General features: G+C 38.7%; 1 protein-coding gene and 1 long non-coding RNA gene across 3 annotated transcripts; both read left to right on the top strand.

Moving 5' to 3' along the window:
- The first annotated feature begins 6,216 nt into the window (after window positions 1-6,216).
- Window positions 6,217-6,779, top strand: LOC122841459 (solute carrier family 22 member 14-like). Its single transcript, XM_044134767.1, has 2 exons — window positions 6,217-6,591; window positions 6,660-6,779. The coding sequence occupies exons 1-2, from the start codon at window positions 6,217-6,219 to the stop codon at window positions 6,765-6,767; spliced, it is 483 nt and encodes a 160-aa protein (XP_043990702.1). The 3' UTR covers window positions 6,768-6,779.
- Window positions 6,780-10,032: 3,253 nt separating this feature from the next.
- Window positions 10,033-15,245, top strand: LOC122841460. Of its 2 annotated transcripts, none has more exons than XR_006372388.1 (3): window positions 10,033-10,430; window positions 11,441-11,561; window positions 11,947-12,084. It is a non-coding gene; the product is annotated as an uncharacterized LOC122841460 (long non-coding RNA). The 2 variants fall into 2 exon arrangements; XR_006372389.1 differs by lacking the exons at window positions 10,033-10,430; window positions 11,947-12,084 and adding exons at window positions 12,141-12,355; window positions 15,126-15,245 and having other exon boundaries at window positions 11,349-11,561.

Raw genomic sequence — 15,245 nt, 5'->3', positions numbered from 1 at the left:
GAAAACTTACTGAGTAAACAACACAAAAGCCTCTGAATAAGACACTGAGCGCAATTTCATTTTTCCCAAAAAGCAAACAAAAATGGAGTAGCGTCAGATTTCAGTGGTTGTAGGATTTCTTTGTTTTTTGTAAAAGACCACAACCAATTTCTCCTGCTTTTACGCTTGACAGGCATGTTTGTTTCAGTTGCATTTTCCTCTTTGTTGACAATCTTTTTTTCTTTTCTCACCACAGGACGAAGAACAAGTCAAATCACCAACCAGACTCACATGAAGATTTACAAATCAAATCAACCAAGTTGTAATCTGTACTGTTTAGTTGGTTTTTTTTGTGCACTTAGTGGTTTCAATGGAACTCAAGTGTGTAGCTATGGCTAATCAGTGGGTTTTTATTTTATCTCCTGTAATTGTCAAACATCCAGACAGTTTGATTGTGAGATTGTTTATTGATAATAATGCTCGATAGTTAAGAGAACCTTGTTTCTTGCTCCTAACCTTCTACTCCTTTCCTAGTGTTATTTAGGTTACAACCTAATCTACTTTTGCAAATACGGAATAATCAATCTGGGTTTTTTTTTTTTTTTTGCCTGTTTGTTTTTGTTTTTTTAACTCGTGTGCTTATGTTTTTTGTGGGGAGAAAAAAAGTGAGAACTCTCAAAAAGGGCAAAACACAAGTTCAAATGAACGCCACAGTCTTTCAGCTAGTTCACACACGTATAGAATTCCGCTAGCATTAGCTTCAATTAGCTTTCAGAACAAGCCCCGTTTTGTGCACAATAACAATCACAAAACGAACTGTGTAACTGACTCATTAGTTGGGTTTTGATTCAAGAACCTTTTCGACTATTCAAGAGTACTAATATATTTACATAAAACCATATTTATACTGACCTGAGGTAGATGGAAGACGAGACACACGTTGAGCTTCCATCATATTCCAGCGGAAGATTTTTTTTCTTCTCGTGTGTTCAATCTTCTCTATGCCGCCAACACGTCAGCGCTCCTAGCGGCCGCGAGCGGAATTATACGGACTAAATTAAATAGCACTATATAACTTATTACAAAAATTAAAGATACAAAATGAAAAGTAATGTTGGGTGCCTATTTTCTTACTTCTTAATTTTTGTTTACTAATAACTTGTTTTTCACCCCTCTACATCAACATGAACAGAAAACCCTTTTGACAGAAACCTTCATGTCTCATTATGCTGTTTGATGAAAATGTTGAAAACCTTTATGTCTTACAGCTTGTGCTGCTTAATCATTGAATAGAGTTTGTTTTTTGTGAACTCTCACATTAACTGCACAGTTTTCAATAATAATATATTGACTGTTTTTAAAAGCTATATATTTTCAGGATGAATTGAGTTTGTGGTCTCTAAAAATCATCAACGTTAAACATATTAACACATTGGTGTATGTATATTGTTGAGGCATCTGCCTTCTAACAGAGTACAAGAAAAGTCTGTTGAATAGTTTGCAGCTTTTTTTTTTCTACCGTCATACTAAAAAAAAAAAAAATCACATTTTTCTAAAAGTAAGGTTGTTGTATTTTATGTATGGCCTCAATGAGACGACAGGCTGCAGGGATGGATGGGTTTATGGCAGCATGCTGTATGAATCCACCATAGTTACTGATGTGAGTGAAGAGAGATGATGTTATTCAGGCCTTTTCCAGCGACCGCCTTCTAATTAATTCAGCGTCAATTTCTGGAGTTTGATCTTGTCTGTGAGAAGCCTAACATGGCGGAAGTCACTCAGACCGTCTTCATGACGGTATACTCGCCGGCTCGTTCATCTTCGGACCTTTTGCTGACTCGTAAGTTCCTTAAAAAAATAAAGTTAAATAAAATTATTGCCTTACCGACTTGTTACAACCCCCATATCCTCCAAACAGATTAAAGCCTCTATCTGTGTGTTCAGGTATGGCCGCAAGAGAACCACTCAGCTTCCGGTCGTCGTCGTCCTGATATTCGCCGTAGTTGCCGGTGTGTCTCCAAATGTTCACGTTTACAATGTGTCCCAGTTTATTGTTGGAGCGGCGCTGGGAGGATACAGGATGAACTCTATAGTGTTGGGTACGTCTTACCTGCTTTTTCTAACATTTTTCGTAGAAGTGGGCGGATTGATCCAAAAATATCGACGATATCAAAGCTAAGTCTGTATCAGCATCAGATTAATACCAGCATGTTAAGATTGACACTTTAGCTTCAGATTCCAAATGGAAATGTTTTGCATTGACTTTCAACTCTTCCTCAGAAAAATATATTTTGCACTTTATTTATGAAAGATTCACACAAATCATGTTAAGATATTATTAAGGTATTTTGTAGGTACCTATAAACTTTGTCTAATTTCTACTCTAGGTTTAACAAAAATAATTCAAAGCAAAAATCACAATGGTCAGACATTTGATATGTCAAACGATAATATGTCAATTTAGTATTAATTTTAGCAATTTATGTTATATTTATTCCAAACTTTGCCAATTGAAATAAATCCAAGTTTTTCATGAATGGGACAAACTACTATCAAGATATATTTGGCAAGGTAAAAGACCTAGAATTGGATATAAGGTATTGCAACTGGAAAAGAAAATGGGAGGTTGGGGTTTGCCTTCCCTTAGAGATTATTATTTAGCAGCACAAGCAAGAACATTGATATACTGTTGCGACCCAACATATAATGCTCAATGGAAAACTATTGAAACAAAGGCGACACCCATTCCTGTGCAGGCAATTCTAGCTGATGCAAATCTACAGGGTTTCATAAATAATATAGATAACCAATGGATGAAAACAACCCTTAGAGCATGGAAGACTATTGTTAAAGAAAATGCACTTGAGAACGACTTGACAATCATAAAATGGATCGCGTATGATTCAGACTTCACACCAAACAAACTGGATGCCAGATTTAAGGAATGGACAGCCAAGGGAATCACTGCTCTGTGCACAATAATGAACAACAACATCTTAAATGATTTCGAAACACTCAAAAGAAAATATTCTTTGGACAAACAGGACTTTTATCGATATTTGCAAATAAGGAATTTTGTTAACTTAAAAATTAAACCAATCACTGACAAGAAGATGAACTTAATGGAAATTTTTATTAATGCCTATAAATCAAAAATTAAAGGGAAAATTATCTCGCTTATTTATAAAAACCTTATAGACCTAAAAAACAATTCAACCCTACATATCAAAACAAGATGGGAAAGAGAGGGCAATTTGACAATAACAGAGGAGGAATGGACAATAATATGGAGATATCAATGGACATATAATAAATCACTACAATGGCAAGAATTTGGATGGAAAAATTTGGTAAGATTCTTTATCACACCTGCTCAGAAATGTCACTATGATGGAAATCCTCCTGCATGTTGGAGAAAATGTAGAAATCAAAATGCAAACCATTATCATGTCTTCTGGGACTGCCCAATTATAAAACATTACTGGAAAGAGATAAAAAGTGCTCTACAAGACATTTTTAAGCAAAACATTCCTTTGGAGTTCAAGCTTATGTATTTAGGTATAATTCCTCAAGACGCCATAAAAAGAAACAAATATCTGATGACTATTTTATTAACAACAAGTAAGAAAAACATTACAAGAAAATGGTTATCACATGACAAACCAACATTGGACGACTGGATTAACATAACATTCAACATCTATGAAATGGAAAAAATAACAGCCTCTCTCAATCACAGGACTGAACAATTTGATCAGTGTTGGAAGATTTGGGTAGACTATGTAAGACCTAAAAGACCTGATTTCATTTTTAAAGACCAAACTTGTTAAACTTCCTCAGCAATCCACTCTCCTAGAATAGCCACGCTTTATAATTATTTTATATTATAATGTTTTGTTACTGTATTCCCCTTTTTTTTTCTTTCTTCTTCCTTAGTTTTTTTTTCTTTCACACTTTTTTTTTCTTTATAATCACTTTAAAATCTTTCTCAGAGAAGTGTAGTTACATTTTTGATTTGACTGTTATAAGGCAATGGTCTATATGTTAATCTTATTTCAAATGTTGAAGTTAGTTTGGTGATGCCTATTGTCATGTAAATGATACTTTCTCGAGAATCAATAAAGATATAATAAAAAAAAATAATTTTTTTTTTAGCAATTTATAGAAAGTTAAACCAAATCGCTGAAATGGAATAAAACACATTTCAAACCTCTTGTAAGCCACATAGTCCTACTAAACAAGGACTTCTTCTGTATTCATGTCCACTTAAAAACCTCTGAAGTTACACAGTCGTATCAAAACAGATGCATATGATGAGAAAACAGTTACTCAGCATTTTGAAACAGGTTTGTCCTGATAAATCTAGCTTGGTTGAAGAGACGTTCGAAGGAGATCGTAGAAAAGTACGAGTCTGCTAACAGATTTTAACAGCGTCTCAAGTCGCCTTTTTTGTCGTTCAAGTGAAAATAAATGACCTAATTTTTACAAAGAAAAATAGAAAAAAGAAGCTTGAAATCGGTATGTGCATGTTAAAGAAGAAACATAAATTTACTAGGACGTTTTCATGTGATTGGAGTGACGTTGGCGATTAACCATCGAGTTTTGCAGCTACAGAATGGATTGGGATCTCTAAAAGGTCCCTGGCCTCCTGTGTGAGCCAAATGTTTGGAAGCTTTGGACAGTGTGCGTTGGCCGGGCTGGTCTACTTCATCCGTGACTGGAGGAAAGCGCAGTACGTGGTGGCAGGGGCAGAGGCTGTTGTGTCATATGATAAAGTAATATATAGATATATATATATATATACACACACATGATAATTGTATATTTTTTGCGACTGAAATATGCTCTGTTCTGTCAGATAAACTTCAGTGTCTTTGGGCTCCAGTTGCAGGGCTGCTGTCGCCGTTACGCAACATGCTGGCTGTGTACCACCGCTCCATTCCCATCCTAGTCTTTAGCAGCCTGGCTGTGATAAGCGGAGCGCTGGTCTTCCTGCTCCCTGAGACCAGCAGAAAAGATCTTCCTGATTCAACCACTGATGGCAAGAGCAACGGGTGAGCTCATATCTTGCAGGAAGTAGCGTATGTGTGGAAACAGTTGGGAAACAGTTGTCCTGCAGCCTGCTGAACGGACGAGTTTTGTGTGACGGGCGAGCAATCTGTTCTCCGTGCAGAACAATTTGGAAGCATTAAGTTCAATAAATCAAGAAGACACAAACTAACATTTTTAAAAATGTTTGTACTGACTCCTAAATTGTGCTCTCTGTTAGGATTTGGGGATCAGGGACAAATATATTCTACCCATAATGTTAAGACTTGATCTATTGTTTTCCGGGACACAGGGAGGATGACTGTGAGTTTTGATTAGATTAAAATATAAATCTATTCTTCCTGGTAACCCTGAAATGCTTCTCACAGGCTGTATAACATGATCTTGAAATGTTTATGCACATGTATTATTTATCCATTTTTAATCTACAACTGACTTCATAGTAACTTATTGACTGGTTAACGACCCAGACGGATGAAGTGTGTCTGACAATAAAACAGTCGACATTACATCGCTGGAGTTTTGACTGTTTGCTACTTTAAAACATTACATGTTTAAAGAATAATTTGAGTCAACTCTCAGACACATTAAACTCCTGCTGCCTTCAAAAAAGCAGGAGTAACTAAAAAAGACAAAGTTCCTCTCTACACCTATGAAAATGAAATATCTTCTTTTTTTATTATTGCTAACAGCTCCACGAACCTTCAAACTATAAATAAAGTATCTAGGGTCCAAAATGTTATTTAACAGATGTCAGGAAAGACTACTGAGTCATGATTTGACGAGTCGGCACGCAGTAAAATAAAAAAAATAAATAAAAAAATAGAACACTTTGTACAACCTAGAGATAATTGGTTGTCTTGTCTGCGTTTAAGTAAAGTATTTGTGCTAGGGAAAGCTCAAACTTTAGGACTTTTACCTGCTGTTTTGGTCAGTTTCCCAGATTGCTTAATCTTTTGTTCAGAAAACTCAGCTCTGTAAACCAAAAAATATTTAGGATGGCATCCAGTGAGAGATGCCAGGATGGTATAAACCTGGTTAAAAAATAATAGAAATAAAAAATCAGAAATATTTCGTCTAAGTGAAAGCGTCTTTCCTGAATTATGCTTGGGTTTAAACATTAATGGGCTCTTTATTTAAAGGTCACTGCCTTGCAGCATCACAGAAGTGTAAGTCTGCACCCTGACCATGGCTGATTTTGGGGAAATCCTGCGTAACATAGGAGAGTTTGGATTGTTTCAGAAGACCGTCCTCTTTGCTCTTTGCTTCCCAAACCTCATCTTGCCTTTCCGCTTTGCGAGCGTAATTTTCACCCAGTCCAACCCGGAGCGGCACTGCAACACGGACTGGATTCTCAGAGCAGCTCCTAACGTGACCACAGAGGAGCAGCTGAACCTCACCGTGCCCAGGGAGGAGGATGGGAGCTTCAGCCGGTGTCGGATGTTCGTCCCTGTGGACTGGGACATCCATGATATCAGGGAATATGGCCTCAATGAGACAACAGGCTGCAGGGATGGATGGGTTTATGGCAGCATGCTGTATGAATCCACCATAGTTACTGATGTAAGTGCTAAACCTCTTTCACTCAATAAGTTCCAATATATCTCTAATTGTTTTGTTTGTTTGTCCAGTTTGATCTAGTTTGTGACCAGGCTCATTTGTTGGGCATTGCGCAGACGGTGTTGATGGCTGGCATCCTCGCTGGTTGTCTCTTATTTGGACCTTTCGCTGAGTCGTAAGTCAACAAACACATGGGGAAATTTTTTGAATGAAATGTTGAGATCGTACACGTAAACATGCAAACAAGGACTAGAGAATCGACAAAGTCAGAAGATGTTAAACCTTCGAGGCTGTTGAAACTAACAGGTTCCACATGTTGGATTCAACCCGAATGTCGGAAGGAAAACTCTTTTCGCTGTTGTTCGTCAAGCTCACGTTGTCAAAAAAGTAACGTTGAACAGAAACAACGTGAACATGAGCACTTTTTCGAAGAGAAATTTCTTTGGTGATGTATTTACACAATTCCATCTACATTTCCATGTGTTAACTAATGCATGTGTGTTTCAGGTTTGGCCGTAAACTAGCCACTCAGATCCCCATAGTTCTGATGCTCCTTTTCTTTGTAACAACTGGGTTATGTCCGAACTACCCTTTATATTTGGCCTCCCAGTTCGTGGTGGGAATTGGATGTGGAGGCTATCGACTAAATGGCATCATCCTAAGTAAATTTATTTAATATTTTTTTACTCCTAAACTGACTGACAAAAACAATAAGGGATTGACCTGTCCATGATGTAATGTGGTAGACATTGTTACGGAAAATTATTATTTTGGAGTGCTTAATACAGCTAATCTTACCCCAGATGTAAAGGTTATAATGAACAGATTTTGAACAAATTTCTTAATTTTAAACAGGCTTGTGTAAAGGATTTGAAACTAAAACTATTCTATCAGTAAATATTTAGAAGTAGGTTAAATATGTGATCTCTCTGTGAGGTTCCTCCTGCTGTGTTATCAGAGGTCAGGAGGGCATAAAATTAGCATTGCCTGTGAAACAGAACTCGGTTGGGTTCACAGAACATTAAGGTTTTTTAATCACATCTGGTATGGTTTAAACTAAAATGCAACATAGAATGTTGAGATCATTAACATTTTTCTAAGTATTAATAGCAAGTTTTAATCAAAGTGCATTATCTAAGTTTAGAATGGTGAATGCTGAATGTATTTGAAAATTGTACTGTCTATGATAATATCTGAATCAAATGGAAAGCGTTTCAATGAAAATGTGTTGTTTAATATTAGAAAATTGTTTGAATGTTATGTTTTATAGGTTAGAAAAGGAATTGTACCTCATAATGTGCTGTTGATTTTATGTGATAAAGCAAGGACTTAAATCTTTGGAAAATGCTGAATGCAGTAGACCAGAATTAGGTTTGTGAAGATAATCTTTCTTACTGAGTTAAACTTTGGAAAGGAGACACTCCGAAATTTACGGGTATCTGTGAAGTCTTATTTTATGGTTTTATTGAACCAAATGGCTACAGAGCAGGGAAGACCAAGATGCAGCTGCTTGCTCCTTTGTCCTCTCGGAGACCAAATGGCCTTTGATCTTGGCGTGAAATTAAGGGAAGGTCTAAGTTCCTCTGAGTGTCCAGGGGAGCTCCTGGTTGGTCGAACCAGAGTGCAAATTGAATACATTAACAAGGAGAGAAACGCCTTCACTATAAAAGTTAGTGCACAATGTTAATAATTCAGATTGCTGGTATATTTCTGCCGTTTTGGCATCAGCCTTCTCCAAAGACATGTCTTTGCCTTTTCTTTCTCTGTCCTTGTTTTTATTCTTTGTCTGTCTCAGGTAATGAGTCTGTATCTTGGCTGCTTTGCAGCTCATGTTGTTACTTCATTGTGGTTTCCTATGAGATTAAACGCTGTAACTTTGTGACGTCATCACGCATCGTTGTTCCTGATTGGCACACGCTGCTCGCTGGAAGAATCTGGGAAACAGGAAGAAATAGAGAGAGCCAAGCTTTTTCCAAATTAAGCTAATTTAGTATTTCTTTCTTCAACAACATACGTACTAAAGATGAGAAATTTGGAAATAATTCAAGCTACAATGATTTGTCATTTTCAAAATGGACACTAGAGGGCTCTATCGTGGCATCCTCAGAGGAGCTAATAGATCAGAGACCATTTCTGGAGCATCCAACAGTTGGTCATAACAAACAAACAAAAAAGCAAGCAAATTTTATTTGTATAGGACATTTCCGCAACAAGGCATTTCAAAGTGCTTTACATCATAAAAACACAGAGTCATGCAACATAGAATCAACAATCAAAACAGACATTAAGTCAAATGCCATCGTTAAATTCGTAATTGATTACGTTTCAGGGTTTCAGCTGTTTTGCAGTTTTCTGGAAGCTTGTTCCAGATTTGTGGTGCATAGATGCTGAATGCTGTTTCTCCTCATTTGGTTCTGGTTCTGGGGATGCAGAGCACACCAGAACCAGAAGACCTGAGAGGTCTGGAAGGTTCATACAACAGCAGCAGATCTTTAATGTATTGTGGTGCTAAACTATTCAGTGATTTGTAAACTAAACAGTATTTTAATGTCTATTCTCTGAGCTACAGGGAGCCAGTGTAGGGACAATGAGGGAAGTTCACCTGGTAGTTACATAAGATGGTAGTTTGGAAGGGTTCTTTTTTGGAAGTTGAATGAAGTGGTCACCTTTGTCCCTCGTGTGAATTCGAGAGCATTAAGTGTGCTAATAAACCTAATAGAACTATGCATCCTGAGTGTCTGCTGACCTTCAGTCCCTTTGAGTCTCTTCAACCAATTTTCCACTTGTACCTACTCAGCGAGGTTCCTCTCAGCTCTGCTTGATCTGAAGGGTTTTCCTATAGTAAAAGTTACATGGTACCAGTGGCTTTTTTTAGAACTTTCTTCACTGGGAGTCCAAGTGAAGGAAACTCATGATCACTGAAAGGGTAGGGAGTGGATGGAGTCATAGGTTGCCTCACAACTCCCTGTTTGTGGATGATGGTGACAGTGGTGGTAGGAGTTTGTCCCACAGTTGGTGGGCTGCTGGATCGAGCCCCAGCCCGTCTGCCTCCGTTGTTGTGTCCTCAGGCAAAACACTTCACCCACCCTGCCAGCTGGTGGTACTGTAACTACTGTATTCATTCACCCATTGAAAACACTCAGCGTGTGAATTACTGAATGTAGTGTGAAGCACTTTGCAGGTTCTTTGGACTTGATAAAGTGTCGTACAAACACAGGCAATTTACAATTTACAAGAGCCAATCCCGCATAATAATCCAATCAGCAATTTGTAAAAACTCACAACAGCAGCTGACTTTGACAAGAAGCTGCACATTGCTTCCAGCATTGCTTCCATGTCCTCCATTGTTGTGTTTGTGTTGCGTACCGATCACGTCACACTACCTTTTGGACGCTTTGGCTGCCCAATTATATGACAACCCCACCTCCTAGAGCTGTTATTCGGTTGTAACGAAAAACCACCTGAACTGAGCAGAGCCGTGCTGCTTGGTGCTGGTAGAAAAGCCATGGCACTGATGCCTCGTAAAGGCCACGGGAAAACATCTATTGTTATCAACTTGTAATTTATTGTAACCACTGCTAGACTATGCCAAGAGTATCTTGCCTGTGACATTATTCTTTCTTTCAGGAGTTCTTTTCCACAGTCAAACTGTTTATATGTTTTGTGCCTTTAGGTACTGAATGGATCGGCGTATCCAAACGGTCCTGGGGAGCCTGCATCATTCAGCTATGTGCTGCCGTTGGACAGGCCATCCTCGGTGGCATGATCTACTTCATCAGAGACTGGAGACTGGCTCAACTGGTTACAGCTGCTCCGCTTGCTGTGATCACTTTTTACATATGGTCTGTGGAAATGATGTTTGGATTTTAGCGTTGCAACAGGGTTTTCTGGCTCGATGCGTAATTCCACATTTTCCGCTTAAGGTCCGACCAGCAATTCACATTTTTTCTAATTATTACAACTCTTGAAATAGAAGGAAATGTGCTGCATGCTCTCTTATTTATTTTCAAACCAACAGAAAAGAACTGATTTGCAAGATTACAGTGGATTCCTGGTGTTCGTGTTTGTTGGGGAGAACCGCCACCCCACACATAGATCTGCACATAGTTGAAACCAAAACTAAAAATAATTAATAGTTCAGACATCAATTATACCTTAATATGCATCAATACACACAGTGGAAACTGTCTTAATGCTACAGCAGAAGCTAGCATTTACATTATCTCTCCTTTTGGTGGTTCAGCCAATCACTGGCAAGAAAATAAACGGTGCTCCTGGATTGGCTGCTTTGAAAACACCAGCCAATAGCATGTCAAGTTGTTTCTAAGAATTTTAGTTTGAGGTGCATTTTCTTTAGAATATTTCAGATATCCTCTATTCAAAACTCTGTGAATGATTTGGAGTTACGTCGCAGAGCAAAATCCGCGAATACTGTGAACTCAAACTTGATCTGACTTTATTTTCTAAAAAAAAAGTGTCAGTGTGCATACTATTGGATGGTGTGTTTATGTTGGAGCATGAAAAAAGAAATGAACATTTTCAGCTTTCGACACACTGATCACAGGTCAGACCCAATAAGGGAAAGTTGTCTGATTGCCGTCTCCGAGCAACTGATTGATGCGTGTTTAGCTTATAAAGCTGCTGTTACATGTAGTCTTTCAACATGTTGCCATATATGAAACACATTTTGTGTAGTCCTAAACGTAAAACCTTTCAAAGTTCTGTCAGAGCTCACCAACTTTGGAGATCAAAGTGCGCGTACCAGTGTTTAAGCCTCCTGGTTCTATATCTTCATACAATATTGACATATGAAGAATAAAGGAGACTAATGAAAGTATCTAATTTTTCACAGGTTTATTCCAGAGTCAGCCAGATGGTTGTTGGACAGGGGACGGACAGACGAGGCTAAAGAGCTGATCATCAAAGTGGCGGCCATTAACAAACGCAAAGTTTCAGACTCTCTCCTGGAAAAGGTGCGACTGTTTGCCTTTCTGTCTCCAAACAGACAACAATAAATGTAATTTAATAAAAGTCAGACGGGTTTCATGCAATAATAATAAAGAAAAACAAAGAAAAAGAACGTTGTAGGACAATTTAGTGCCTTGTGACGAATATTTTTGTCACTTTAGAAAATAAAGTCCGATCAGGTTTCAGTATGATGTGATCAGATCAAAATCTTAATCAAAATATGTTTGTTAACAAAATCTGATTAAATGTGGGATATTGTTACTTTTGCAATGAAAGTCTTACTAACTCAAGTCTTTACTAACTCAGCAAAATAGAACAGATGAAAAGTTGTCATACGAGGTGATTAGTTATAACCACGCAACTGTTACCATGATGTCGTGTCCTTTACAGATTACTATCAAAGAAAATGTGCAAAAGGGAGGCATAATATGTCTTATTAAATCTCCTGTGCTGAGGAAGTATTTCCTTACCATTATTTTGGCATGGTAAGTTATACTGTGTAACATTTCCTGTGGAGTTGTGATATCTAAAGAAAAAATTAGAAGTATGACAACTTAATGTTTGAATGTTTTTGTTTTCTGCAGGTTCTCCGTGAATGTTACCTACTTCTGCCTTTGGCTGAATGTGGGAAACTTTGGCTTGGACATCTTCCTGACTCAGGCCTTGTTTGGCCTCTCTGAAGTACCGGCTCACATTGTTTGCATTTGGCTCCTGGAGGCGGTCGGAAGAAAAGCGTCACTGATCACCGCACTTGTGATTGGAGGATTTCTGTGCCTCTTGATCCTCGCCGTACCTCAAAGTAAAGCCTCTACGAACTGTTTATTAACCCAGTAGTTTTATATTTATATAACTGACTTCATACTGACTCGATTTAACGTTGCATGGTTGCATTATCCTAACCAAAACTTGAATTATTTCAAAAATGTCTACTCATACAACTATACAGGGGCGGAGCTTCAAGGGTGGTTTGGGGGTGGCGGGCCCCCTGCCCTGGTCTAGAGGGGGCCCTGATGGGAGGCAGAATATAACTTCAAAGATCCAAACCTTTATCACGTCTGATAAGAGCTGGAGGATTATTTATGTAGCATTATTTAGAGTGATGCCCCAGTAGATTATATAGTAGTGTAAGACTCGTGGGTGTCCAAGTACTGTGATTCTCCTTTGTAGAATAATCCACAGAAACAATTGAGCTCTTTCTCAATGTCGAACATTTAATTTCTTCTCCGCTACCCAGCCGTTACTGCACTCTGCAGTAACCCCAACTTTCGCTCTTTCCCCCAACTCCTTCCGGCGAGCCTTTCATAATAAAACATTTCCAAAACATTTTACATTTTCATAACTCCAATTTTCACTCTTACACTTCTTCCCCCTTACAACAAAAGAAGCGTCCCCGCTTCAAACATGGTAAATAAAATGGGGTGAGATTTAGTATGACAAGAAAACATCCATTTACATAAACCAGAATTATACTATTATGTAGTACAGGAATGAACTTTTAACACATGAAAAAAAAAAAAATAGAATAGAATTTTTTTTTTTTTTTTAATCACAACATGACTAAGAAACATACCGAACAGGACATCAGAGTAATCAAAAGACATACCTTAACAGTGAGGAAGAGGGAAAAAAAACAAAAACAAACACAACTTCAGAAGGCAGGGCTATACCTGTCTGGAGGACGAATGGGGCGCCCGTACCTAGTTTGTAGTTTTACTGGCGGTGGAACTGCACTGACTGGTGGGCCTGCTACTGCAGCTGGAATATGGCCCTCACCTTGACCTCTAGATGGAGTAATATGTGCCATGTCAGGTGTCCCCATACTACCATACTCAAATGTACAAGGCCTAGAGCCTAAAAGGGCGGTTACAGGGGGGGCCCAGTACATGGTGGAGTATCTGTCACAGATAACCTGGGTACAGGGGACCTATATGGCTTGGGACGGTTGTAGTGTACAACTTTGGGTTTAGCTCTGGGATCAAGTTGGTCTAACACCTCATAGTCAACACCCATGTCCACCTCGAAATCCAACCGTTTTAAAACTCTGAAAGGACCAGTCCATCTTGGAGCCAACTTATGCCTAGACAAAGCGGGGATGTTAACCCACACTAAATCCCCAGGATTATAAACTTCATGTCTCACTTGTCTGTCGTAATAGTGCTTCTGTTGTAAGGCTGCAGCAGCAATGTTAGTAGCTGCAATGTCAAAAGCAGAACACAGTTTGTTTAGGACACTAGTAGCATACTCATTAGGTGCACATGTAGGTGTTTGTCTATTGTTAGTGGGAGTACTAAGTAAAAGATTGGCTGGTAAACGAGCCTCCCTACCATGAACCAAAAAGAATGGGGTGAAATTTGTAGTGGAGTGTACACGAGTGTTGTATGCAAACTCAACCTGCTTCATGTGTTCATCCCATTCACCCCCTTTTGAATAAAGGTACTTGGCTAACTGGTCTTTTAGTGATCTGTTAGCCCGTTCCACCATTCCATCTGACATTGAATGATATGGAGATGTCCTTGTTTTGTGTACACCCATCCTTGTACACAGACATTTAATAAGGTCTGAGTCAAACTGACGTCCCTGGTCTGTGTGTAAGCTTTGGGGAACTCCATGACGACAAATGTAGTCCTCAAACAAACACTTTGCTACAGTAACAACTCTCTGGTCAGGAAGCGCATACAGGTTAATGTACTTCGTGAAATAATCCATTACAACAAGCATGTATCTGTTTCCATGAGTAGTGAGGGGCAATTCTGTGAAATCCATTGCTATTTTTTCAAATGGTCGTCCTCTGACATGGTGAATACAACTGTATAATCCGAGCGAAAACGCCTATGCAACAGTGACAGCTAAAAAAAATAAAAGCAACCGCCGACGCTGTACTTAAGTAATGGCTAGCTTGCGCACGGGAAAAGAAAATCCGACAAACCGTGAGAAGAGTCCCAAACTTGACACCGCTGCCACCAGTGTAAGACTCGTGGGTGTCCAAGTACTGTGATTCTCCTTTGTAGAATAATCCACAGAAACAATTGAGCTCTTTCTCACTGTCGAACATTTAATTTCTTCTCCGCTACCCAGCCGTTACCGCACTCCGCAGTAACCCCAACGTTCGCTCTTTCCCCCAACTCCTTCCGGCGAGCCTTTCATAATAAAACATTTCCAAAACATTTTACATTTTCATAACTCCAATTTTCACTCTTACAGTAGTCTGCCCCAGTCATTGTTGACTCATGGTTGCTACAAACTTTACAAGACCGACTGATTTTAGTGACATAGTCGTGTATAATATTGAATAAAATGTTGTGCTACATTACTGGCTTTACTTTCACTCTTACATTTAACTTTATGACACACATAATTACAAGCGGATCATCCATATTGTCTCCAAGTGTATTCTGGGTAAAGCTTGTCACCAGCTGTCCACCAACATCATCATCAGTCAGTTGGCAACAGATGGCAAACCAAACAAACGCTTTTTAAAAAAGGATGTGAATATTTATGCTTTGCATTCATGATATTATAACCTCTCTAACGTACTTCTAAGTTTCTATTTTTTTTTTTGTCTTTTCCAGGTAATGCCATTGCTGTCACTGCGTTAGCCATTGGCGGACATTTTCTGACCAACTGGGCCGGATCTATATGCAACTTGTATGTTCAGGAGCTGTTCCCGACGTCTTTTCGGTAAACTGAAA

This window comes from Gambusia affinis, linkage group LG12 (assembly GCF_019740435.1).
Source record: "Gambusia affinis linkage group LG12, SWU_Gaff_1.0, whole genome shotgun sequence".
In the NCBI taxonomy this organism is placed as follows: Eukaryota; Metazoa; Chordata; class Actinopteri; order Cyprinodontiformes; family Poeciliidae; genus Gambusia; species Gambusia affinis.
This window is presented reverse-complemented; position numbering and strand designations above follow the sequence as displayed.

Bases quoted from the DNA above. Each gene is read 5' to 3' on its own strand.
- LOC122841459 (XM_044134767.1), top strand. From the start codon at position 6,217: ATGGCTGATTTTGGGGAAATCCTGCGTAACATAGGAGAGTTTGGATTG. The intron at 6,592-6,659 runs GTAAGTGCTAAA...TTGTTTGTCCAG, and splicing joins AATCCACCATAGTTACTGAT to TTTGATCTAGTTTGTGACCA.